The sequence below is a fragment of the Panthera pardus genome, unplaced genomic scaffold (genome assembly GCF_024362965.1).
Source record: "Panthera pardus isolate Hobbes unplaced genomic scaffold, ASM2436296v1 HiC_scaffold_1, whole genome shotgun sequence".
Lineage (NCBI taxonomy): Eukaryota > Metazoa > Chordata > Mammalia > Carnivora > Felidae > Panthera > Panthera pardus.
This window is the reverse complement of record NW_026526654.1, coordinates 79,342,569-79,370,279: the sequence shown is the minus strand read 5'-3', so window position 1 is coordinate 79,370,279 and position 27,711 is coordinate 79,342,569. Positions and strand designations below refer to the sequence as shown.

At 34.7% G+C, this 27,711-nt stretch overlaps 1 protein-coding gene and 1 long non-coding RNA gene across 6 annotated transcripts in view; both read left to right on the top strand.

Moving 5' to 3' along the window:
- LOC128776215 (uncharacterized) overlaps positions 1–27,711 on the top strand; it is a 191,675-nt gene that overhangs the window by 71,892 nt on the left and 92,072 nt on the right. The window lies entirely within an intron of this gene.
- The window catches only part of PDS5B (PDS5 cohesin associated factor B), a 191,767-nt gene that overhangs the window by 80,406 nt on the left and 83,650 nt on the right, over positions 1–27,711 (top strand). For all 5 annotated transcript variants that reach the window (XM_019447810.2, XM_019447809.2, XM_019447813.2 and 2 more), the window contains exons 7-13: positions 734–814; positions 7,748–7,888; positions 9,704–9,819; positions 12,685–12,779; positions 22,123–22,268; positions 24,120–24,271; positions 25,460–25,573. In XM_019447810.2, the coding sequence (XP_019303355.1) occupies positions 734–814; positions 7,748–7,888; positions 9,704–9,819; positions 12,685–12,779; positions 22,123–22,268; positions 24,120–24,271; positions 25,460–25,573 (845 nt within the window). The remainder of the gene's footprint in view (positions 1–733; positions 815–7,747; positions 7,889–9,703; positions 9,820–12,684; positions 12,780–22,122; positions 22,269–24,119; positions 24,272–25,459; positions 25,574–27,711) is intronic.

Genomic DNA, 27,711 nt, shown 5'->3' with positions numbered 1-27,711 from the left:
TGTACCTGTTTTCTGTAAGATGTTTAAACTGGACTAGCAATTTTCTTTCAGATCTTTGGTCTTGATTGTTTCTGTCATTGCCAGAATCTCTTAGAAACATGTTTTCTTAAGATGTTTTTTTCTTCTGCCTTTTTTCTTTTCATATTTTACTATTTGTTTTGTTTGCTGTATCCTTGGCCTTACCTGTGGTCTGAGATGTCCTTGAGTAAGTTTGCTGTCCCATAGGTGCCCCAAACTCTTTTGTCTTTCCCCACCTATGGGCCCCCTATTCCTGTTCACATTAGAACCCAGCTCATTTTCTTATGACGTGTTCTTCTGGACCTGAGGTAAAACAGCCTGTGTTTGTACTCAGCTGAACTGATTTGACTTCGGGACTAGATGTAGAATGACTATGTCCTCTCCTATCTAATAAAAATTTGTTGACCGTTTCTGTGTGGTTTACTTCATGCTGTGAATGAAATAGGAAGAGAATGTAATTTTCCTTTCTTGGAAGGGATCTTATGATCTAGTAGACTAGTCATTCTTAAAAGAAGAAAAATGTCTTTGCCTTCTTTTTTATTCGAATTGAGTTTTAGATAGTCTTCTCATTTATGTACTCAGGAGCAGCTTTTTGAATACAGGTAATATTTTATTTTTCATAATTAGAGATATATAATATATATAATATAATATAATATAATATAATATAATATAATATAATATATAATATAGGGTTTTTTTTTATGTTTTTCAGAATTTAAACAAACAAGCCTATGATTTGGCAAAGGCTTTACTGAAGAGGACAGCTCAAGCTATTGAACCGTATATTACCAATGTAAGTTTTTCTTGTAATTGGTTGTCAGAAGGATTAGCCAAAATTTTAAAGATAGCTAGAGGCAAAATTTTGGCAGGTAATATTACATAATTTTAAATTTCATGTTGTTTTAATTATTAAATAATACATTTTCTTTCTCCTTCTTATTTAAAATTATTCTTGCTTAATATTTTATGGGTGGTTAGCTCCCCTCTTGTTCATATCATTTACTTCTTTCGAACATCTTTAATTTTGGTTAGCAAGATACACTTTTTATTTCTAATATTACAAGCAGAGCTAAATGTTAGATAAAATATATAGAACTTCTCATTATTCAGGGAAGTTAGAGCTTTTTGAAGATTAAATTGATTGTACAAGAAGTAGATATGAACTAATACCAAGACCTTAAAGTTGAAGGCACATATTAATGGCAGCGATTTGGTACAGTTGCCTATCTTGCTATTCCTGGGGCAGATTTAAAATACAACTACCTTTTTTGAAAAAGAGGAGGAATTGAGATGAAATGAGCCCTTTCAGTATCATCCCAAATCTGCTTGACCGTCTTGTAGCTGTTTTCAGAAGAAATGTGTTTTAGCTAATAGGTTATTGTAAGTTTTATTTTTCTCTCCTCAGTACTCTTGAGTTGCACCACTCTAGATACATTCTGTGTGAATGGTGCCTCCTGGAACAAATGCAGAACACAGTGTTAGTGTTGGCCTCTGGAATTTATGTAGCAGTTCTCTCTACTTTCCACTTTCGCTTACCTCCAAATATGTAAATGTTATAAATCAGTCTTCTTGAAAAGAGTGAGAAAGTCATTTATAATCACTTATGTATTTAATTTTCCTGAAGTTTATTGAAGGGGCATATTTCCTATAGTATATAAAAATTGAAGTCTATATATAAAATACATGATGAAAAAATGTGCTTTGACTAGTAACAAACTTTATAAAATAGTATCTTGGTAAGTCTCAGTTTTTGTTTCTGACTTACTTATAGCCTTAAATAATTCTAAGCACATGATGATTTGGAAAAATGTATTTGATTTGTAAGGAAATTGTTTTGGAGGGTGAATTTTCACAGCTTGGACAATCAAATTGTGTAATCTATCTTAATAGCTCGAAATTGGCAGAGAATTTAAATAATGATATCTGCAGGTTTTATGAATCTTGGGTGTTGGCTGGAGTAAATTGGTTGGATTGAGTGGGTTGAGTTTTGTTTTGTTTTGTTTTGTTTTGTTTTGTTTTGTTTTGTTTTCATTATTGACCTAGTGGCATTTGAAGTGTTTAGACCCAGACTTATGCATTCTGTGATTAATTAGCCTTCCCTTTCCTTTGATTCGAGTGTATCTGAATGACTATCTCCGTGGCCCTTTAGATATACTAGGTGAGCTCCTCCTGGTGGTCATTTATTTAAACTGATATTGCCAACCCAGATGTTTCCTAGGGGAACACATATTTTTTTGGTGCCTTTTTTCTGGTTCATTATACTATTGTCTCAACATATGTATGTGTTTGAAAATATTTATAATTAGAGCTAAAAGAAAAAGGACCAGAGAAATACTTTTAGCAATCTCAGGTAAATCAAGGTAAAAACATTTCCTTATCACTAATACCTTATATTAATTTTTTGTTCTTAGTAGTTCTTGCCTGCAGAAGTAGAACTGCCCTCTTGTATCTTTATCAGAAGCTGGGGGAGGAGAGGCACAAGATTAGTAGAATGGTCTGAGCAGACTTTCAATTATATGTTTATTCCCAATACTTTGTTCATTGTTTTATCTCATTTTCTTGTTCTTTGCTTTATTTGAGGGTTAGCTAAGAAGTCATTGAGAATTGCTTTTTTTCCCTCTTTTAATCTTACACATCTTATTTTTCTACCTCAAACCTATACAGTTAACATTTAAAATTACTTTCTAGTGAACTTAATTGTTTTGTAGTAGGATGAAATGAATTACACTATTAAAATAATTCTCAGCCTTTTTGGACTTGTACATGTAGTAGCCATTATTCATTTATCTTTCTAGTGGAGAATTAGCAAGCAAAAAGAGAGGTAGGATACTGAGGTAATAATAACCCCATTTCTATCTCTTTTTGGCTTATGTTGTTTTCACTATCATGGATATCCTATAGACACATTCAAGTTCTTAATAATTAGTGATTCTTAGATATATAGAACTTGAATGACTGTGGTGGTGTAGATTATTTTTTAAATATAAAATTTGTCACTTGACAACTCAAAACAAACTAAAAAGTATTAAGTAATTTTTAAAAAGGTAAAACAGTATCAAAAACAAAAAGTACAGGGTACACTGTACAGTAACAAATCAAAAAATTTTCTGCATGGATCACTTCTTGGTAATTTTAGTTTTCATTAGAACGTTTTAATTACAAGTTTCAAGTTGCTTAATCTTGCTAGCCTCAGTATTTGCATCTGTAAGATGGGGTTAATAAAATGCTTGGAGTGATTGTAGAGAATGTGTTGTTTAATGTGAAAGCACTTTCGTAAGTAAAATTGACCATTAAACTTAAGGTAGAATTTCTTGCTGACCTGTAACTTAACCATACTCCTTTCATTAGGAGGCAGTTGTTACAAAATAAATTTGTAGTGGGAAAATCAGTTACCTGTTTATAAATAAAAGACTAATGTATTTTGGAAGGAAGTACTTTAACCAAACCTCTATCTGCCTCTTCCACTATAAGTCCTTAGGGAGAACATGGATTGTTTTACTTATATTATACTACCTGCTGCATATTATTCATTTGCTAAATGTGTACTGGGTACCTACTCTGTCAGGCACTATGGCAAGCTCTTCCTATACAGTAGAGAAGACTGACTTGGCCCTTGCCTTTATGGAGATTATAAATGTTAAATAATTGTTATTGATGAAATTTATAAGAAGTTAACCCAGGGAGTGATTTTTTTGTTTTTTTTTAATTTTCAAGTGAGTTTTCTCCAGACTGATGAAGAAGACAATTAGATCATGTGACAAGGTGGCCAGATTGGAAAGGATTATTGTGTTTTTGTTAAGGAAAGGTTAGATTTACTGTTTTTAAACAGGAGAAAATTTGTGAATGAAAACAAAGCCATTTTATTTTCAGCCTGAATGAGAATTTAACCTCAGAGGTCATGAAATTCTTTTCCCACAATATTGATAAACTAGGACAACAAACAAGTTACTTTAAAAACGAGTAAAGAAAGAATGGTAAAATAGAATTTGTTCTCCCCCCCCCCCCCCCCCCCCCCCACCACACACATCATGGATACTTAGTTTGTACAGGCTCACAGACATAACAAACTTCATTTGAGAATAACCTGAACAGTATGGAGCCTGCTTGGGATTCTCTTTCTCTCCTCTCTCTCTGACCCTCTCCCTGCTTGCATGCTCTCTCTCTCTTCCTCTCTCTCAAAGTAGTTAAATAAACTTAAAAAAAAAAAAAAAAGATGAACCTGAGTTAGGGACACCTGGGTGACTCAGTTGGTTAAGTGTTTGAATCTTGATTTTGGCTCAGGTCATGATCTGACCATCATGAGTTGGGTCCCCATGTTGGGCTCTGCACTGGGTGTAGAGCCTGCTTGGGATAATACCCCCCCGCCATTGTTCCTCCCCAGCTCATGCACATGCCTGCTGTCTCGCTCTCTCTCAATACCTGACTTAAAGTAAGCAGAAAAGACGTAGAAATGTGAAGTCTTGAACTTTGTACTATCCATATAGAAAACCTATTTAAGCCAGGTTGTGTTGACTGTAACTGAGAGAAGAGATCAGGGCTTATGTGTTATAAAAAATCCTTAAACTACTTCTTCAAGGAGACAGAATGTCCTGTTGAGAATGTGTGGTATATTCTCTGGCTTAATTTCTTACAAATTTGGAAGACTTTAAATAGAAAGGAACTGGACCATTATGCTATGTATCTTTACCAGTTTTGGTAGTAATATGGTAAATGATCTGAATGTGGAAACCACTTATAGCTGGTTCCTTATAGAAATAAAGTTGTTCAAATTTGGATTTTCGGTGTGTGTGTGTTGTGTACTTTTAATTGGATTTTCAGTAGTGCTGTAAACCTTGTACATATGCACACACATTTCATCAGAATATAAAAGAAGACAAAAAAGAATAGAAAGAGGTGGTTTTGCTGAGAGCTTTCCCCCAAGGTCGGGAACAGGACTGGGATGTCTGCTCTTGCCACTGTTATTCAAGGTAGTGTTGGAAGTCTTAGCCTCAGCAGTCAGATAACACAAAGGAATAAGAGGCATTCAGATTGGCAAGGCGAAGTCAAACTTTCACTGTTCGCAGGTGACATGATACTCTATATGGAAAACCCAAAAGATTCCACCAAAAAGCTGCTGGAACTGATCCATGCATTCAGCAGAGTTGCAGAATATAAAATCAATGCACAGAAATTGGTTGCATTCCTATACACCAATAATGAAACAACAGAAAGAGAAATCAAGGAATCGATCCCATTTACGGTTACACCAAAAACCATGAAATACCTAGAAATAAACCTAACCAAAGAGGTGAAAAATCTATACACTGAAAACTATAGAAAGCTTATGAAAGAAATTGAAGACACAAAAAAAGTGGAAAAATATTCCATGCTCCTGGATTAGAAGAACAAATATTGTAAAAATGTCGATACTACCCAAAGTAATCTACATATTCAATGCAATCCCTATCAAAATAACACCAGCATTCTTCACAAAGCTAGAACAAACAATCCTAAAATTTGTATGGAACCAGAAAAGACCCTGGATAGCCAAAACAATCCTGAAAAAGAAAACCAAAGCAGGAGGCATCACAATCCCAGACTTCAAGATGTATTACAAAGCTGTAATCATCAAGACAGTATGGTACTGGCACAAAAGCAATCAGTGGAACAGAATAGGGAACCCAGAAATGGACCCACAAACGTAAGGCCAACTAATCTTTGACAAAGCAGGAAAGAACATCCAATGGAAAAAAGACAGTCTCTTCAGCAAGTGGTGCTGGGAAAACTGGGCAGCGACATGCAAAAGAATGAACCTGCACCGCTTTCTTACACCATACCCAAAAATAAACTCAAAGTGGATGAAAGACCTAAATGTAAGACAGGAAGCCATCAAAATCCTCGAGGAGAAAGCAGGCAAAAACCTCTTTGATCTTGGCCGCAGCAACTTCTTACTCAACACGTCTTTGGAGGCAAGGGAAACAAACGCAAAAATGAACTCTTAGGACCTCATCAAAATAAAAAGCTTCTGTACAGTGAAGGAAATAATCAGAAAAACCAAAAGGCGATCGATGGAATGGGAGAAGATATTTGCAAATGACACAACAGATGAAGGATTAGTATCCAAAATCTATAAAGAACTTACAACACCCCAAAAACAATCCAGTGAAGAAATGGGCAAAAGACACAAATAGACACTTCTTCAAGAAGACATCCAATCCACATGACGGACTGACACATGAAAAAATGCTCAACATCACTCATCATCAGGGGAATACAAATTAAAACCACAATGAGATACCACCTCACACCTTCAGAATGACTAAAATTAACAACTCCAGCAACAACAGATACTGGTGAGGATGTGGAGAAAGAGGATCTCTTTTCCACTGCTGGTAGGAATGCAAACTGATGCAGCCACTCTGGAAACAGTATGGAGGTTCCTCAAAAAATTAAAAATAGAACTACCCTACAACCTAGCAATTGCACTACTAGGTATTTATCGAAGGGATACAGGTGTGCTATTTCAAAGGGGTAGTGTACCCCAGTGTTTGTAGCAGTGCTGTTGACAATAGCCAAAGTATGGAAAGAGCCCAAATGTCCATTGATAGATGAATGGATAAAGAAGATGTGATATATACACATACATACATACAATGGAGTATTACTCAGCAATAAAAAAAAATGAACTCTTGCCATTTGCAACTACATAGTTGGAACTAGAGGGTATTATGCTAAGCAAAATTAGAGAAAGACAAATATCATATGAGTTTACTTACATGAAGACTTTAAGATACAAAACAAATGAACATTGGGGAAGGGAAGCAAAAATAAGAACAGGGAGGGGGACAAAACATAAGAGACTCTTAAATAGAACATAGAGTTGCTGGAGGGGTTTTGAGGGGGATGGGCTAAATGGGTAAGGAGCATTAAGGAAGACACTTGTTGGGATGAGCACTGGGTGTTATATGTAGGGGATGAATCCCTGGAATCTACTCCTGAAATCATTGTTGCACTATATGCTAACTAACTTGGATGTAAATTAAAAAATAAATAAAATACAAAGGAAAAAAGAGGTTGTTTGGGGGCACCTGGGTGGTTAAGCGCCCAACTTTGGCTCAGGTCATGATCTCACAGTATGTGGATTCAAGCCTCACGTCGGGCTGTGTGCTGACAGCTCAGAGCCTGGGGCCTAGTTCAGATTCTGTGTCTCCCTCTCTGTCTGCCCTTGTTCCGCTTGTGCTCTGTCTTTCTCTCAAAAGTAAACAAAAAGGTTGTTTTGCATTATAAATATAAAATTGTATGTTTTAAAAATGGAATTGGCTCCTTCTGTGAAGATATAAGGCTTTTTCTTCAGTGTTCTTCCATACATGCCAAGGTGATGTGATCTCTTGACTTTAAGAAATTTACCTAGTAGGGAAATTAAGACATGTACACAAATATAACTGTATTATAACTTAAAATATAGTAAGTACCATAATGAAAAATAAAGTACATATGGTAGGTAGAGTGTTGATTGATAAGCTAATTGATAAATTAGTACAAGTTATCTTTTGTTGTGTACAAGGTGAATTTCATGTACAAGGTGAACTAGCCTGTAGTTTCCTACCTACTGTTAGAAAATGTTTTGATAAACCTAGTTTGATTTTGTATAAAATAATAATAAATTTAATTGAATAATAATGAAGATTTTAGAAAATTCATTTTGTCTATGCCATTTCAATTAATGATAAATTTTCTTTCTCAAAAGTTTTTTAATCAGGTTCTGATGCTTGGGAAAACATCTATCAGCGATTTGTCAGAGCATGTCTTTGACTTAATTTTGGAGCTCTATAATATTGATAGTCATTTGCTGCTCTCAGTTTTACCCCAGCTTGAATTTAAATTAAAGGTAACTATTCTAAAAGGGATATGGTCTGTCAGCCACATTAGCAAAGAGCATTATTTGTGGCTCTTTAATTCTTAGGATGGTTTTTAGGTGGATATTACAGATGTTGTGGTATATTACTGTTATTAATTACATGTTTGTACCTTACCTGTTTATCTCCAGTGCCCAGGGTGATGCCTAGCAGATAGCAGTTACTTAATGACTTAGGGTAGTATTTTTCTTCAGATATTTTCCAAATGAATTCTAGATTGTGACTGACTTTTCAGATCATAGCTATACATCAAGCTTGTTTTCAGGCACAGTTTATAGTGGTTCCCAAGATCCCTTGATAAGGCAATAAAAATAGTTTAGGGTCTGTTATTCACATGTTGTGAAATATTTTCCTTTTGTGCATATTCTGTTATGCTTATGTTGAAAGCTCCATTACTTTTCTCATAGTTCTCTGGGATCTGTTGGTGGCATATTGCTATCACCTTGACATTAAATTATCCCGTCAAATTGAGTTCCATTTGTAGATTTGAGGAATAGTCTTTTCTCTTTCAAATTATTACAGGAAGATTAAATAAAGCTGGTTATAATGAATAATCTTTGATGAAACCTGATGTACCACCCAGAAAAGTTCTTAAATGATTTCTGTATTACAGTTCTTGTTTCTAAAGATTTTTGTCTCTTTCAAAACAAAAAAAATAAACAGTTCATATTGGTAGTGTGAGTACCCCACAAAACCAGCAAATGATCATTCTTGTTTTATTCTAGGGTATATTTTTGGTATATTTCTCAAGTGAGCCACTTGATTCACTGGCCTCCCTGCTCTGTTTTTTTCCTCATGTAGTTAGCAATTTTGATGAGGCAGAATGCAGTCATACTTTTAATTTTTGGTTGATATGATTTTCTTTAATAAAAATATTTAATACTATAAGAAATATAAGTAAGGGATTATAATCCCTGCTTTCAGCAAATTCAACATCTAGAAGAGAAAAAAAGTTCAGATTTAATAAGAGGCCAGATATTATAGGTGTCCTAAAAGATACAGACAACATACAATTGAAACAAAGGAAACAACTGCAGAAGCATGCAGAGGTAGGAAGATGCTGGGTCAGTTTGTGGAACACAGAGGATTATAGTTGGATAGTAACATCAAGTAAATTTAAATCATCCCTGGCTGCACATTAGAATCTTCACCCTGTGGAACCTTAATAAACAGATGTCCAGGGATTAAATCAGACCAGTTGATCAGAATTATTGGCAATAAAATCCAGGCAGTTTTGTTTTGTCTTGTTTTGTTTTGTTTTGTTTTAGAGCTTTAGAGGTCATTTTAATGTGCCCCAGGGTTGAAAAGTACTTATTTAGAGGAATAGTGAGAGAAATAATAGAGATGAGTTAGGTCATTATTGTGGGAGCTTCTAATGCTAGGCTTAGGCATTGTTTTGAAATTAAAAGAAAAAAAAAAGTATACAGTAACATCTGTAGCACCTTGAGTATCAAACAAATAGTTTTTCAAGGATCTGCATAGGTTTGATGTGAGTTAGGTTTTGAATTTGATTGTGAATGGAAATGAGCCTAAATTGTAAGAAGGGCCTCTAACGTTTAGTCAGACTTTGGTATGTATTTTCATGTAGGGAGTTATTGCTTTAATGAGATGATGAGATCATTTAAGAGAACACTTAATTTTTTGAAAAGTTTGAGCATTTTTGTGTATAAGTTTTCATTTGGAGTTCATGAAAGTTTTTGTGGAATTGAGAGATGAGGAAAATCATGGGAAAACTGTCATGAATATATCTACCTGATAGTTTTAAAGCTGTCTGTGTTTTGTTTTAGAGCAATGATAATGAGGAACGCCTACAAGTTGTTAAACTACTGGCAAAAATGTTTGGGGCAAAGGATTCAGAATTGGCTTCTCAAAACAAACCACTCTGGCAGTGTTACTTGGGCAGGTATATGACTTTGGTGTCCTGTTTAAAAGTAATATATGTTTATATCTACTTTACATTATTTTAAAACACCCGTATTTAATATTTTTCTGAACTATTAAAAATTAAAGGTTTTATATTTTGAGATTTTTTTTTTAAATATATGTTGAAATGTTTGAATGTTGGTAGTGATTGGCCATATTTACAGTTGCCCTTCTTTTCATCTTATTTTGCCCTTAATTTTTGAAAGATGATACATTAATTTTTTTACTTTTTTTTTTTTTTTAAAGATAATACGTTTATAAAGCTATCTCAAGGGGCACTTGGGTGGCTCCTGGGTTAAGCGTCTAACTTCGGCTCAGGTCATGATCTCAAGGTTTTTGGATTCGAGTCCCGCATCATGCTCTATGCTGACAGCTCAGAGCCTGGAGCCTGCTTCAGATTCTGTCTCCCTCTCTCTGCCCCCCCCCCCCCCCAAAATAAATAAATATTAAAAAATTTAAAAAGCTATCTCAAAAGGTATTATAGTCATGAAATTAAAATGTGTTATTATTACATAGCAGTGATTCATTCCAACTGGAAATAAATCATGAGACATTTGTAAAGACAAGGATATCCACAGAATGAAGAAATAAATGATATACATGTTCTTCCTCCTAACCTCCATTGTACATTTCTCATTTAAAGAAAATGATAACCTGAATTCCATATGCTTTTAATTTCCACAAACCTGAAATTGGTTGCAAAATTTTGAGTGTTTGTAGACTTCTCTTTTCTATGAGAAGAGTTCATTTCATTACATTTCTAAAAGTATCCCTGACCTTGAATATGTTAAAACCACCTCTCAAGTGCCCTGGCTGAAATGTACTTTGGCCCTGAAGTTAAAGGAGAACCCCTCCCACCCCCACCCCTGTCCCCAAATTTTTCTCATAACAAATAATGCAATTAAGTCATAAATAGGATTTTAAAAGTCTTGTTCTTTTTTTTTTGTATTGAAATATTTGTTATAACCACTTTTCTGTCCCCTCTTAATACTAGAACTGTCGATGATGATGATAAATTTAATCTCTTTTGGCCTTATTTTTCTAATTTTTTAAATGAGGTAGAAGGTTTTATAAATTCTTAAGTGCTAAATTCATAATGTGATTTCCTGCCTCTTATGTAGCTCAGTACTATTTGACAAGGTGCATTAAATAAATAAATTTTAGCCCATTGTAATTTTGAGTTTGATTTCTAGACTTTTTCCCCTTAAACAACAATGGAAAGTTCTTGGGTAGTAGAGCAAAATATTTTATACGTTTAATTATACCAGTCAACTTAAAGTCCACTTAATGTGGTAAAACACAAATATAGTTTTTACTTACAGACATTTAATATATCTTTAAATCAGGACTTGATTTACCCAGACTTTGTGAGATTTTAGAAGGGGAAAAAAATCTTGATTAAAATTTATGTCACATTTCCATTACATTGTAATTTTTTCTTTTAATTTTAATGGCCTAAAATTGAAACTCACTGATTCTTAGCAAGTTTAAGGACCTAGACTATTTTTTTAAAGAGGTCTTATATTTATTTGTAATGGTTAAATAGCACATGTTTAATTGAAAAATGGTAAAGTACATAAGGATAGAGTACTTGGATTCAAAACACTCTGGAAACTTTACATGAGATCATAGACTGGATGTTAAAACTTTTTTGAGTGTACTTCATAGAGCATTTTTTTTTCCTAATAATAAGCTTTTATGAATAATTTGGTGCTCATTTTGAAGACCTCTTCCCCACCCCCTTTAAGATACTAAATTTGTTTCTTACAGTATAGGGTGATACATGATTTGGAAACCTTTTGGTGATACAGAATTAAGACATATGAAAATACTGAGTGGAAAATTCTTGCTTTACTTTGATGTTCTTGTTGATACTAGACAAGATTTTTTAAGAAACATCACTGTTTTGCATTCCAGGATGAACCAATGCATATAGGCTTTCAACATCAATAGTTTAGAGATGACTAGACATCACGTGCTTTATGGAGGAACAGGATGCCATCTGTGAAATAGCCTTGCTAAAACAGTGAATCTGAATATTACTGGTGTCTAGATCTAACTGTCAGTTTATAAGATTTAGGAGAGAGGGGAGCCTATTAATTTAAATCAGAAAAATGTAATGTAGCAAAATCTAAACTCTGGAAAAACACTACACACACAATCAAAAGCAGTTACTTCACCAAATAAATTATAAGGAAAAAAATTGATGGAGGAGAAATACAAGATCAAAAGATACTTAAATGACATCAATAAATGAGTTTTAGTATTTTAGAAATATATACTAAGATACTTGTTCATATAAAAATTGGCTTTAGTATTAGCGGAAATGTGATGGTTAACTGGATAGGAGTAATTTGGGCTCAGTTTTTAGAGTCATGTAAAATAATATGGGGTTTAGTGCAAGGTCTGCCACACTTTTGTGAATGTTCTATATTTAAGAAGGGATACTTTGAAGAAAGGTTTTCTTTCCAGACACAGTTTAGGATTTATATAATGTATCTATGAACTATGTACACACATATGCATATATAAACAGGCATATTGGAAAGTATAATACTTATAGGAAAAATCTTGTCCTTCTAAGTTTTGTGCTTGAGCCAAGCATATATTGTTTATACATGTTCCTTGAAAGTACATAGTTCAGGAGATTGTGCTGGTTTAATATCGACATTCCAAAGCATTCATAAATATATAGCATATCAAAACTTCTGACTTCCACTTTGAATTACTCTACATAAATTGTTTTTTCTTTTAATTAGAGGAATAAATATAAATTGAATACAGATTAAACACATATCTGTTTCTCTTATTTTAAAGATCATTCTGTGCCTTTATATTTTTTCAGGTTTAATGACATCCATGTACCAATCCGCCTGGAATGTGTCAAGTTTGCTAGTCACTGTCTCATGAACCATCCTGATTTAGCAAAGGACTTAACAGGTACTATATACCCACAATAGCCAATATTTCTAGATGCTTGTTGGTGAAAAAAATCAGTTTCATATATATATGTGTGTGTGTGTGTGTGTGTGTATAACTGATATATATGTGTGTGTATATATATATATATATATATATACGTATATTTGTGTGTATATATGTGTGTATATGTGTGTGTGTGTATATATATACATATATACATATATACATATATATATATGTGTGTGTGTGTGTGTGTATAGGAAAAGTATCCCCCTTTTTGGTTATTGTGTTAAATAAAGACTTTATTTGGTAAAGTCTTCTTTCAGCTCATCATCATGGAAGTTACTCTCTGAAGCTAGAAGTTTGACTCTTGTGCCGCCTTAGTCTAGAAGCACCTATAAAAAGTCAGTGTTACCAGAGAGTACTAGTTCTTTAGTTTAAGAACAATTTTAAAGATATTCTAGGCATTTGGATTTGAACAGGTTTTGACTTTGATGTTCTTTACTATTCTTTAACATTTTGAGAACTGAGTTGTGAGTCATTAATTTTTAAGCTTATTAAACTATGCTAAATGGAGGTAACTTTTCTGAAATCTGTATATTTATAAGGCAGTTTAGAACTTTGCATTTTTGTAGTAATAAGAATATCATATATCTGACTATTGCTCTTTTATAAAATTTTTTAAAGTTTCTTTATTTTCGAGGTGGGGGAGGGGCAGAGAGAGAAGGAGACAAAATCCCAAACAGGCCCTGTGCTTTCAGTGCAGAGACCCAACGTGGGGCTTGAACTCACGAACCACGAGATCATGTCCTGAGCTGAAGTCCAATCTTTAACTGACTGAGCCACCCAGGTGCCCCAGTTTTTTTAAATTAGGAAATAGTTCAGAAAATAACAGATGACTATGATAGCCACTATGTCTTTTTTAGAAATGTTAGCATTTTTGCTGTATTTCCTTAAGAGATTAAAAAAAAGAAAAGAAATTGTTGATGTAGTTGAAATGCCCCTCATAAATTGTATTCTTCCTGTTTGCAGAGGGTAGCCCACTCCACTAAATTTGGTCTGCATCCTGTTTGTTTTTCTATGTCACATGTGTCCATAAATTATATGCAGTATTGTTATGTGTTTTAAAAATCTTACTGAATTTGATGGTGTTGAACTTATTTTATATTTTTTATTTTCCATGCTTCTTGTTTTGTTTTCCTGTTTCCCTCTTTTCTGCTTAATTAATTTTCTTTGTTCTCATTTTTCCTTTTCCCCCGTGGGCTTGGAAGTTAACATTCTCTTTTGTGCTTTCACTGCATAATTGATTAGTGAAGTCTAAAGTCAGAACTCTCATTTCTTTCTGAACAATCAAGGAACCTTGAAAGTTTTAACTGCACACTCTCTTCCTATCTTTCATATTATTGTTACTTTCTCTTTTTAAAACTTTACTAACTTGTAGTACATTTTTAACTGATTTTTTTAATGGTCTTTGCTTATGCTTCTTAAATCTTACTACTTCCTTCTGAGTTTCTTTTGATGAAGAAAATGATAAAGTGTATTATTAGTTCATAATATTTTTAACAATAATTTGTCATAGTCATGCTTTCAGGTTTTGCTGAATTTCTACCGGTCAGATTTGAACAGCAAATATTTCTCATTTTCATCCTTTTTGGGGGAGATGCCCTGCCTTGAACCCTCTATTTACCCACTCACTTCTGAATTTGGACTGATTGTTCTTTAAGCTTCTGCTTTGTAGTATTGATCTTTAGATGATCCTTTCTTCCTCTCACTTTTGTCTTTTCCCTCTCTTTCGTCCTTCCTTTTCCTTTTCCTTTTCCTTTTCCTTTTCCTTTTCCTTTTCCTTTTCCTTTTCCTTTTCCTTACTTTGTGTGTGTGTGTGTGTGTGTGTGTGTGTGTGTGTGTGTGTGTGTGTCTGTCTGTTTCTTCTTTCTCTTTTTCCCTGGACGTTTCTTTTGCTGCAGCATTTTGTTCTTCTGTTCTTATATCACTGTCACTGTATCTAGTTTATTTTACATTTCATTTATAGCATTTCTTAATTCATTGAGATTATTCCTTAGGTCTTTGATCTCTGCAGCAATAAATTCTCTGCTGTCTTTTATGCTTTTTTTTCTAAGCCCAGCTATTAGTCTTATGACTCTAATTCTAAATTTTTGCTCAGCTATATTGTTTGTATCTGTTTTGAGCAATTCTCTCACTGGCTGTCATTTCTTCCTGGATTTTCTTTTGAGGAGAATTTGTCTGTTTCGTAATTTGGGCTAGGTTTCTGTCTTTTATGTATTTTAATAGCTTTTCATGTGTTCTGCACCTGTGAGTACTACTATGTTAAAAAGGGGTCGTACACTATCCAGGGCCTGGCACTTCAGGAAGTGTTTTTGCAGTGTGTTGCGTGCTCTGTTTTCGTGTATTTGGCTGCTTTCACTGGTCAGTCCTCTACAAAGCTTCTCCTTGCTCCTAGTGGTGGATTGTTTGGACCTTCCACTGGGTGTGCTTTGATCCTTGAAGTAACCCTGGAAAAAACGAAGGGGTGGGGAACAAAACCACAGGACAATTGTTTGTTGGTGCCTGGGACCGGTGGCTGTGCTCTTGTGGTGGAGAGGCCGTCTGGTTCACTCAGTGTCAGTCCTGCTCCAGTAGATAAGCAGTTGCCAGGCATGGAGGGGTGGGGTTTGTTATAAGGGGGTCCTGCCTCCACTGGGAACCACTGTCCTGAAGTCCCACCATGTTGGTGATGGGGAGAAAAATGGTAATACCCCAGTCTCTCTTCCCCGGACCGGGTGTCTCAAACCATACTGTTGAGGCAGAAATAGCGCTGCCAGTAGGCTTACCCTGCTCTACAGTCTCCCGTGCCTCCTAGGTGTTGGGCTGGGGTTCAAAACTTGATGTCTTAAGGTGCCCTGCACCTCGCAGATTCTGCCCTGGTGTAGTGCCACTGAGCCCTGCCAATAAAGGGCCCTGGGCTGGCACCTCCAGGGTCTTTTGTCCTTGGGGAGGCACTAAACCCTCTTCCCAGAGTACTCTGGGAAGTGGACTGTTCTTTGCCAGTGCGGTGCTCAGATCTCTACTGCACCCCAAGGCTGGCTCCCTGCCTGCCAGCCACACTTACAAGCCTCACTCTGGTCTGGAGAAAGCCGTGCACTTTTGAAAACTCCAATCTTCAGCTACTGAAGCTGTTTGCAAAGTAGAAATTGGCACTCTCTGTATTTCTTGTTCCCCAGTCCGTGGTCTAGAGATGTTTTTCTCTTGTACTAACACAATACTGCAATTCCACAGCCTCTCTGTCTCTCTCTTCCTTCTGTCCTTTCACTGAAGGGATTCACTCCCCTCTGTGCCTGCGTTGTTTTATCTCCCCCAGTTCGTATACATGCACCCCTGTCCCTCCAAGCTGTCTCCTGTCACCTGTGGAGACCTTTCTGTTACTCCACAGACTGATTTCTTGGGTGTTCCGAGTGATCTGACCTCAGTAAGCTGTGTCTGAGGGAAGAGGGAAATCCTGGTCCCCCTACTTCTCTGCCATCTTCACTCTTCCTCAGAATTTTTTAAAAATGTTTATTTCTTTAAAAGTTTTGAAAGAACACGTGTGTAGGTTTGGGGCTGAGAGAGAGGGAGACAGGACCTGAAGTGGGCTCTCAGCAGACAGCAGAGAGCTCGATGGGGTGCTTGAACTTAAGAACTTTGAGACGATGACCTGAGCCGAAGTCAGATGCTTTAACCAACTGGCCCACCCAGACGCCCCATCCCATAGTCAGAATTTCAATGCAAAATTTACTGTTAGCTAAATGATAGATGTTTTCAGTTTTTATAGCTATTTAAAATATATTTTATATGTGAAAAATTTCACCAGTAACCTTTTTAGTCTTCACCATTGTTTGAATGTTTGAAAGTTTACCAAAAGATACTATGTAGTTTCATTTTTTTTTTTTTTGTAGTTTCATTTTTTAATAAAACATTTATGTTACTGTGTTGTATGATTTCCTAGTTTTCAGACTCTGGGTGCATTTTAATTATTTTTTTTAATTCCCATCACCTGTTTCACCCATCCCCCCACCCACCTCTCTTCTGGTAACCATCAGTTCTCTATAGTTGAGTGTGTTTCTTGATTTGTCTCTCTTTTTTTTTTTTTTTTCCCCTTTGCTGATTTGTTTCTTAAATGCCACATATAGGTGAGATCATACAATACTTGTCTTTCTCTGACTGATTTCACTTAGCATTATATTCTGTAGCTTTATCCATGTTGCAAATTTCATTCTTATGGCTGAATAATATTCCATTGTGTGTGTATATGTGTGTGTGTGCGTGCGTGTGTGTGTGTGTGTGTGTGTGTTTATGTATGTGTATCTGTATACCACTTCTTATTTATCCATTCATTTATCACTGAACACTTGGGCTTTCTCCATAATTTGGCTATTGTAAATAACGTTGCAGTATACATAGGGCTGCATGTATCCCTTTGAATTAGTGCTTTTGTATTCTTTGGGTAAGTACCTGGTAGTGTAATTGCTGGGTCGTAGGGTAGTTCTATTTTTAATTTTTTGGGGAAACTCCATACTGTTTTCCATAGTGGCTACACCAGTTTGCATTCCCACCAACAGTGCCAGAGTGTTGACCTTTCTCCACATCCTTGCCAACATTTGTTGTTTCTTGTTCATTTTGGCCATTCTGACAGGTGTGATATGATCTCTCATTGTAGTTTTGAATTGCATTTCCCTAATGATGAGTGATGAGGAGAATCTTTTCATGTGTCTGTTGGCCATTTGTTTGTCTTCTTTGGAGAAATGTCTGTTCATGTGTCCTGTCCATTATTTAATTGGATTGTTTGTTTTTTATAGTGTTGAGTTATATCAGTTCTTTCTGTATTTTGGATACTAACCCTTTATCACATATATCATTTGCCATTCTCCCATTCCATATGCTGTCTTTTAGTTTTGTTGGTGGTTTTCTTTGCTACACAGAAGCTTTTAATTTTGATGTAGTCCCAATAGTTTATTTTTCCTTTTGTTTCCCTTGCCTCAGGAGACATATCTAGAAAACTGTTGTTATGGCCAATGTCAGAGAAATTACTACCTGTGCTCTCTTCAAGGATTTACATGGTTTCAGGTCTCACATTTAGATCTTTAATCCATTTTGAGTTTATTTTTGTGTATGGTGAAAGAAAGTAGTCCAGATACATTCTTTTGCATGTACTGTCCAGTTTTCCCAGCACCATTTGTTGAACAGACATTTTTCCATTGTATATTCATTCCTCCTTTGTTGAAGATTAATTGACCATATAATTGTAGGTTTATTTCTGGGTTTTCTGTTCTGTTCCATTGATCTGTATGTTTATTTTTATGCCAGTACCATACTGTTTTAATTACGACTGCTTTGTAATATAACTTGAAATCCTGAATTATGATACCTCCAGCTTTGTTTTTATTTTTCAAGATTGCTTTGGCTATTTGAGGTCTTTTGTGGTTCCATACACATTTTAGGATTGTTTGTTCTAGTTCTATGAAAAATGCTGTTGATATTTTGATAGGTATTGCATTAAATCTGTACATTTCTTTGGGTAGTATAGACATTTTAACAATATTAGTTCTTTTAACCATGAGCATGGAATGTCTTTCCATTTTTATGTGTTGTCCTGAATTTCTTTCATCAGTGTTTTACTTATTTATTTAATTTTTTAGAGAGAATGAGAGAGCGCACACCCATGTGAGTGGGGTAGAGGAGTAGAGGGGGAGAGAGAGAATCCCAGGCAGGCCTCACACTCAGCACAGAGCCTGATGAGGGGCTTGATCCCATGACCCTGGGATCATGACCTGAGCTTAAATCAAGAAATGGATGCTCAGTTGACTGAGCCACCAAGGTGCCCCAGTGTTTATAGCTTTGAGAGTACGGGTCTTTGATCTCTTTGGTTAAGTTTATTCCTAGATAATTTATTGTTTTTGGTGGAATTGTAAATGCGATTGTTTTCTTATTTCATTTTATGCTGCTTCATTATTAGTGTACAGTAATGCAACTAGATTTCTGTACAATGATTTTGTATCCTGTGTCTTTACTGAATTCATTGATCAGTTCTGGTAGTTTTTTGGTAGAGTCTTCAGAGTTTCCTATGTATAGTATTGTATCTTCAGATAGTAAATGTTTTACTTTTTTCTTATCCTTTTGGATGCCTTTTATTTCTTTATGTTGTCTAATTGCTTTGGCAAGGACTTTCAGTACTATATTGAATAAAAGTGAAAGTGGACATCTTAGTCTTGTTCCTGACTTTAGGGGTAAAACTCAGTTTTTACCATGGAGTATGATGTTGGCCGTGGTTTTTTCATATAAGGGCTTTACCATATTGTGGTATGTTCCTTCTAGACCTACTTTGTAGAGGATTTTTATCATAAATGCATGTTGTACTTTGTTGAGTGCTTTTTCTGTATCTATTGAAATGATTATATGGTTTTTATCCTTTTTCCTATTGATGTGATATATCAGGTTGATTGTTTTGTGAATATTGACCCACCCTTGTACCCCAAGAATAAATCCAACTTAATTGTGGGGTATGATTTTTTTAATACATGGTTGGATTCAGTTTGCTAATATTTTGTTGAGGATTTTTCCATCTGTATTCATTAGAGACACTGGCCCATAGTTCCTTTTTTTGTGGTATCTTTATCTGGTTTTGATATCAGGGTGGTACTGGCCTTATAGGATGAATTTGGAAATTGTCCTTCCTCTTCTGTTTTGTTTTTTTGTTTTGTTTTTTTTTGTTTTTTTGGAAATAGTTTGAGAAGAAAAGGTATTCACTCTTCTTTAAATGTTTGGTAGAATTTGTAAAGCTGTTTGGTCCTGGACTTTTGTTTTTTGGGAATTTTTTTGATTACTGATTGCTGATTACTGATTGCTGATTACTGATCATTGCTGTTGATCGGTCTGTTCAAATGGTCTATTTCTTCCTGCTTCAGTTTTGGTAGGTTAGATTTTTGCAGGAATTTATCCATTTCTTCTAAGTTGTCTAGTTTGTTGGCATATGGATTTTCATAATATTCTGGTACAATTGTTCAGAATTGTATTGTTGTTGGTTGTTATTTCTCCTCTTTCATTAATGATTTTATTTATTTGGGTCCTCTCTTTTTTCTTTTCTTTTTTTTGGTGTATGTGGGGGGAGTCTGGCTTAGAGGTTTATCAATTTTGATCATCTCAAAGAACCAGATCTTGGTTTCATTGATCTGTCCTATTTTTGTTGTTCTTGTTTCTTTATTGTTTATTTCTGCTGTATATTATTTCCTTCTTTCTGCTGGGTTTGGGTTTTGTTGTTTTTCTAGCTCTTATGTAAGGTTAGGTTGTTTATTTTAGATTTTTCTTGCATCTTGAGATAGGCCAGTATCACTATAAACTATACATTTTAATTTTTGTAGTTGACTAAAAGACAGCTCTGAAAATATCTAGGAGTCTCAGTACTTTTTATGCACATTTTCAACCATTTCTCATTTCACAGCATTCTTTATCTGTGCCTTTCTCATTCCTTGGTGCCTTGAATTTCTCAGTGTTTCCACGGTTCTTCTACCCTGGAAATAAGCTTATTTATTAATCTCTTTCCTTTTTGGATTTCAACTTTTTCTTTTGTTTAGAAGTCATACATCTGTCACAATTTTGTTGAAAAATCTCTTTTGCTGTGATCTTTTGTACTTGTCTCTTTTAAAAGATGTTTTCATAGGGTTTCAGGAGTGAGCTAAGATTAATGTATGTTAGACACTCACGTTTATCTTTATCTACAGTGTGTTTGATATTCATCCTTGTGCCTTCAGCTACATTTTGAGGGACATGGCCATATTGTGAAGAAGAAATTCTCAGCTGCTTTGTCATGCTAACTGAGAATTTCTTCTTTCTCTTTGTTTTCTCTTCCTCTGCACAGTTAAGATCTGTAATTTAATAGCTCTTGTATATACCCTGCTTAATATGAAAAATTTGTTTTAGGGAAATTGGGATACATCTTAAAATTGATGGTGTTGTCATTGGTTTTGTTTTAGTGACACCTAAAGTGGTATGTGTTGCCCTTGAAACAAGTACTGTGAAAGCTAAAACTCCTGTGTTTATCTTGGTGGGGAAGTGAACTTGATCTATTTTACATACTTCATTTGAAATCAGTACTAAAAGCAGTTTTTTTATTGAGTTAGGTAAATAACATTTCTGTTTCTTCAGAAGTTTTTATTTTTGTTTTTAATGTTCACTTTTTTTTTTTTTGAGAGAGAGTGTGAGCGGGGGAGGGGCAGAGAGGGGGGGACAGATGATCTGAATTGGGCTCTGAGCTGACAGCAGCAGGCCCCATGTGGGGCTCCAACTCATGAACCATAAGATCACAACCTGAGCCGAAGTTGGATGCTTAATCACCTGGGCACCCCTTTATTTATTTATTTATCTATCTACCTACCTACCTATCTATTTATTTATTTTTAAGCAACGTATTGTCTTTCTCATTTTTGGAAATAGTTCCTTTTAGGGAATGCTTAAGGTGAAATTGCTTAAGACCAGGGTAGTGGTTTTATAGGTGTTTGCATTGTAATTATTTGCTAAACTATCAATTTATAGGGAAGTAAATCCACTTATAATCATAAGCACTATTTGCTGCATATAGCCATGACTATGTGTATTACTCCAAATCCAAGCAATGAAATTTTAGCTTACTGGTCTTATAAGAAAAAGCTGAATAATGTTTGGGGTTTTTTGCTCAGTTGTAGTATCTCTTTCTTAAGCCTCATGTAGCATTACTGAAGAGTGTTAATTTTTTCTTTCAGCTTTCTCAGTGCCAGATCTGAACTGCAATGTTTTTGACTTTAAGATCTTCCTCCAGCCACTCCTAATTGTTAAATGTTTAATTTCTTCCGTGCTCCTTTTGGCTTTTCTTAGTTCAGTCAGATGAACTTGCCTTGTGGTATTTCCTATAATCCTGTTTCTTGGTGGCTGGTATCTTAATTTTGTTCTTTTAGAAACCTTAGGTTTTCCATAGTTAAGGGATAGAAACGTGAATACTCTAGCCTTTTCCTAGTAGGTCCATTTGACTTGAATATTTTAAACATTGAAACAAAAAACAAGTGAGATATTTAAAGTTATTATACTTCTTACTTCATTTATATGGTTTAATTAATGAGGTTAGGAATTCCTTAATACACTACCCTGTTCCCCTGCTGCTCAACCCTACTTGGTTGCATGTAAACTACTCTATTTTGACTGAAGGACTGACCTTCATTTCTACTCCCCTCTCTCCACTACTCTTAATTTTCTTGAAACATTGAACCCTCTACTTAGGTTTTGCTTTTGTTGTTTTATACAACTTTTAAAAATATTTTAATTGTTAAAGTTCCATTTTAATCAATAAAATTTTATCTTTCAGAGTATCTTAAAGTGAGGTCACATGACCCTGAGGAAGCTATTAGACATGATGTTATCGTGTCTATAGTTACAGCTGCTAAAAAGGATATTCTTCTGGTCAACGATCACTTACTTAACTTTGTGAGAGAAAGAACGTTAGACAAACGGGTGAGTAGGAATAATAATTAGTAGCAGGCTTTCACTTTGAATACTTGAAGTTTAATAGTATTTCATTTGAAAATACTGAGATTTAAATGTAATTAATGAACCCTTTTTGAGGGGGTCATTTTAATATTTATGAGAAGGTTTTATTTTTTGTTACATTAAATTTTGTTAGTTTTTTAAGTTGAGATTATTTATTCTCATCCTGAAAGTGAGATGGCTCTAAATGGTAGTCAGGTGTTTAGCCTGGACGCTAGTTTTAATCAGTGACTTGTAAAGGGCCTTAATAACTGACACAGCTTTCTTATATTGTTGGCTCTCTTTTCTTTTTCCTTTCCTATCGGTATCAGTTAATAGTTCTTTAGCTGGTGGTATTATAATTTCTGTGGAATAGAAAATAACACGTTTTCAACTTGGTAAAGCTATACCTAGTAGAGCAGCATGCTTCTAGCTTATCTTCTGTGATCCTAAACCCTTTCTTCTTGAGTGAGCACCTACTGGCTCCACTCAGCAATCATCGGCTTCTTTAGGTAAATACTTTACAACATTTTAATAGTCGCTGATAAGGTTGATTTTGCCATCTTCACTTAATAATGTTCTCTTTGATAATGCTGGTTGTGGGTGAAGTACAGATGGGCAGGAATTGCATGGTTTTCCCTCCAAATCTATAGATATTTGGAACAACTTATTTTAACTAATAAATTTAGACTTGTCTTTATTGAATATTTCATAGGGGTATTAATGAAAAGGCCAAAAGGTGTAAAGAAGGAAAAGGAGATTTGCATCATGGTAGGCTAACTGCCTTCTAAGTATTCAAGTAGTCTTTCTCTTAGTTAGACTTGGAATTTAAACTAAGTGTCTATGTGTTGTTGGGATCGCATATATGCACATAATTTTTGATAATCATGTTGTATTCATCTTAGGGCTACTTGGTTCAGTCATATAAATATTAATTGGATACCAAAAAGTAATTGAATATATTTATGTTCTTGGTAGTATTAGAATATACTCTGTCTTTTAAATTCTCCTTAAAGCAGCAGTTTGGGGCATTAGAGTTAAGATAGAGAATTAGGAAGTTTCTACAGATAAATTGAATTCCCACTTAATGAGTAAGTCTTTTGATGTATATTGGTGGATGGATGAGATAAACCAAGGGAAGAATGTCACTATGAATGACAGACTGCAAAGGAGAAAAAAATGGATGATCTGTGCAGTTTCATGAAGTTCTAAACATTACTGACATCCTGATTGTAGTGCTGTGCTTGTGTAAAATTAAAGGATAAACTCATTCCAAGATAAGCAGTATTAGATATACTATAGCAAATAAATACTTAAAAAAAAATAGTTGAATACATTCCTTTTACACCTGCACTTGATTCTCAAATACACAAAATGAACCAAGTGGCTTCATATTTAGCATTTGATAAAACCAGCATCATGTACCTTTAATTGAAGTATGATTAATATAGACCATAAACTGGAAAAAGTGTATAAGGGATAGGTCACAATTAATTCAGTCTTTGCCTTTTAAAATTTGGTAACACGTTTTCTGTCACCAATTGTAAGTGACTTTAGATTGTGATTAACTTTTATTTTTTAGGTGTAGGCAATGGGTTTAAGATATTAAAACATTAAAATTCTTTACACATGTTGATATCTCTGTACTTTTCATAGTAGATATATTAAAATGATAGTTGTGTTTTTTTTGTAGTCATTATAAATCGATATCCAGTATCTGAGGATTGATGAAAATGTATTGTGTAAAGTAACTAACTTAAAAATAAGAAAACAGACTTTCCTGAAGTATAATGGGAGCATTTTTAAATTATAAGAAAACATTTTTGTTTTTACTTTAAGTGGAGGGTGCGCAAAGAAGCCATGATGGGACTTGCCCAAATTTATAAGAAGTATGCTTTACAATCAGCAGCTGGAAAAGATGCTGCAAAACAGATTTCATGGATCAAAGACAAACTGCTACATATATATTATCAAAATAGTATTGATGATCGGTAAGTTAACGACACTAGGTAAAATATCTGGTTTTTGTGTTGTATTTAACTGTTGTTGAAACGCTGTTTTAGGCAAACTGTTTTCTTTATAACTTGAAACTCTCCTCAGTTTTTACTGCAAATTAAAGATAGTGACTAGTTTTCCTCCCACCAAAGCCATAAATGAAGCAGTAAGGTACATATGACTTTAGGGATGGATACAGCTTTTATGTTCATTTTTGTATACTGTTTTTGAAGAGTAATACTTAAAAGTAGAAATGTGTGTAATTTAAATTTTATTTCATAAGTAATTTTTCAAATAACATTTTTTTCAAATAAATGAAAATAAACCCTTTGGATTATAGATAGTTTTAATAAAAAGTTTGTACTCAAGCCTGAAAAGACAGGTTATAATTTAATATGAAACACATTATCTGAATATAATCTTTGTATTTTTCTATTGCAGCATAAAGTTAGATCTTGTATGGATCCTAAGCATTTAGTAGTTGATAGATCTGTGATTCCTGCTTGCAGTCTGAATTGATTTCACTTGATTGAATTTATTTTAAATTGCTAGATCCAGATGGTAGTGCCTATAACAGATCAGAATGAGAAAATTAAGAACCAGTGGGCCATCTTACAATTTTATGAGTTATAGGAACTAGAAACTGGGTATCTTATGTTAACATTATCAAAGAAACTTCGTAGTTATTATTTTTATAAAGTTGAAGTTTTTAGACGTTTTGAGTGTGCAGCATCATTGTCTGGAGATTTGCATTATTATGAGTTGCTGGTTCTTTTTTTTTTGTACTTTTAACCAGGTCTTTTTTTCATGATGATTACTACAAAAACTCAGAAGAATCTTAACAATTTCTTTATAATTTTAACTTAAAGGTGCTTAGAATTTGCCACTTGTTAGGACGTGGTGTGGGTTTTTTTTTTAACGTTTTATTATTCAGATAAGGAAATTGAATCCCTGCTACACATTCACTGTCATGCAGAGGTAGTTATCTTAGCTGGGTATAGGGATGTTGCTAGCACATCCAGCTAAATCGTTTTTTGGCCCCTCTTCTTACAGAAGGAAATCTTTGATTTCATTTTGAAAGCAGAAACTTCTTTTACACATCTTCTTTATATGTTTTGGAATTTTATATACAAATTCAATACATTAAGAAAAGTCATTACAGTACCTTCTCTTTGTTTTTGTAGATTGCTTGTTGAACGGATCTTTGCTCAATACATGGTTCCCCACAATTTGGAAACTACAGAACGGATGAAATGCTTGTATTACTTATATGCCACACTGGATTTAAATGCTGTGAAGTATGTTTCAAATGTCAAATTTTGTTCTTATCCTCTTTTGCAATGTATTTTATGGGGGAAAAAAATTGCAACTGTATTTTTAAATGTTAACAGTTTATGTAATAAAAGTACTGTTTAATTAGTCAGACACAATAAAATATTTGGTTCTCTTTTCAGAAGGTACTGCTGTCAATATGAGATTAACAAGGATTTTTGTAAGCAATTTAAAAATAGAGCTGACTGGCATGGAATCTTTCAGGATTTGATTCCCACCACCCCCCTCACACACCCCACCCCCCGCCCAGACATTTATATTGTTGTTTCAAGAAGGATGGATGTACCTTTTTTATTTTTTTCCTTAAGGCATTAAGAAGGTCCATACTGAGAAAATCCTACCACCTTATTTTGACCTGATACTAATTTGAATTTTGCAGTGGGGCAGTAGGGTACATATTTTTGTGCTGCATAGCCTCAACATAGTGTTATAGTTTGGCATATGGGTAAGCACAAATACATTTTTATGACCTTTTTCATTCAGAAAACACTTTGGAGTGCCTTTGTAGGGAGTTGAAATTTTGGACATGGAAGAGACATTGCTAATTGAATCACACTGAGGGTTAGGGAATTGAGGCCTTGCGATCTATTTGCTTGAGGCTTTAGAAAATGTAGATCCTTTGCATTCCAGCAAATGTAGTTACAAGTATAGGGGATTAAATGTTTAGAAATTGGAAGTCTAAGGAGCTGTATAAATTTTCATTTTTACCTCTGCTTAATGGGGCTTTTGACTTCATTTCCTCCATGGAAATTATTATATGTGCTATTTATATCTTTCATAGAAACGTTGAGGAAAAGGTTGTAGATGGGGGAAATTTAATTTCTTACTACCTCCTGTATTTCAGGCAGAAGAGTATTATCAGTGGCTGTTTTTGTGCTATAACAGCAGAATTGAGTAGTTTCAACAAAGATTGGCCCACAAAGCTTAAAATATTTATTATGTGGCCTTCTATAGAAAAGCTTGCCAGCGCCTCATGTAAGTGATATTTTTCCTGTTTTTCACATGAGGAACTGAATCCCAGAGAGGTCAGTTAACTTGCACAAAATCACACAAGTGGTAAGAGACCAAGTCAGGATTTGAACTCCGTTCTGCCTGGTTCCAAAGTTCATTCTTTTTCCACTGCATACAGTCACATATTTACTACCATATTTTGTTGATTTTGAAACCTAAAATTGTCATATGCTAATAACATTTTTAGACTCAGAGTTTATCCTCTTCTTCATGGTGCAATTGAAGGTTTCTTTGAATGAATGAATGACATAAGATATGTATCTTACATCCTATTTGAAACAACCTATGGAAATCACAGTCTGGACTTCTTGACTCAGCTCACCTGTCATTCATGAGTAAAAATGAAAACACTTTCAAACAAAAAATGAGAGTTCTCCACTCATAGATCCAACATGAAATTACTAAAGAATAATGATTTCTTTTGGTAAAAAGGACATTAAATCTAGAAGGAAGGATTAGGATGTAAGAAGCAACAAAATTTTCAAACACTTGTGCAAATCTAAATAATGCCTATAAATTAGTCATAATAATAATAACAAAGTTTTCTTGACAAGGGAAGGAGGTGTAGATTAAAAAGTAAGTTGGCATCAGGGTGTCTGTGTTGCTTAGTCGGTTAAGTGTCCAGCTTCAGCTCACGTCGTGACCTCGTGGTTCCTGAGTTTGAGCCCCGCATTGGGCTCTCTGCTGTCAGCACAGAGCCTGCTTCAGATCCTCTGTCCCCCTCTGTCTCTGCCTCTCCCCTGCTTGCACTGTCTCTCAAAAAAAAGGCAAACATTAAAAAAAACAAAACAAAAAAAACTTTAAAAAGTAAGTTAGCATCTAGGCTGATATTTAGCCAGCGCACACTTCTTGAACAGTATGTCAGCTCTCTCGAGAGTCCCTGAGATCCTCCCTCCGCCTGACTCTCCGCTGTGCCTGGGCACAGCAGAAGGACTGCCTGCTTTCTGATTGGTTGGTCCTGTGCGTTTGTAAAAAATTTTGAATACTAGGTGGACACTATCCGATAACAGCATGTAGGAATGTAGATAAAATGTTCTACAGTTCTTTTATCACAGAAGAATGAGGACACACATGTTGATTAATTAAGCTGTGA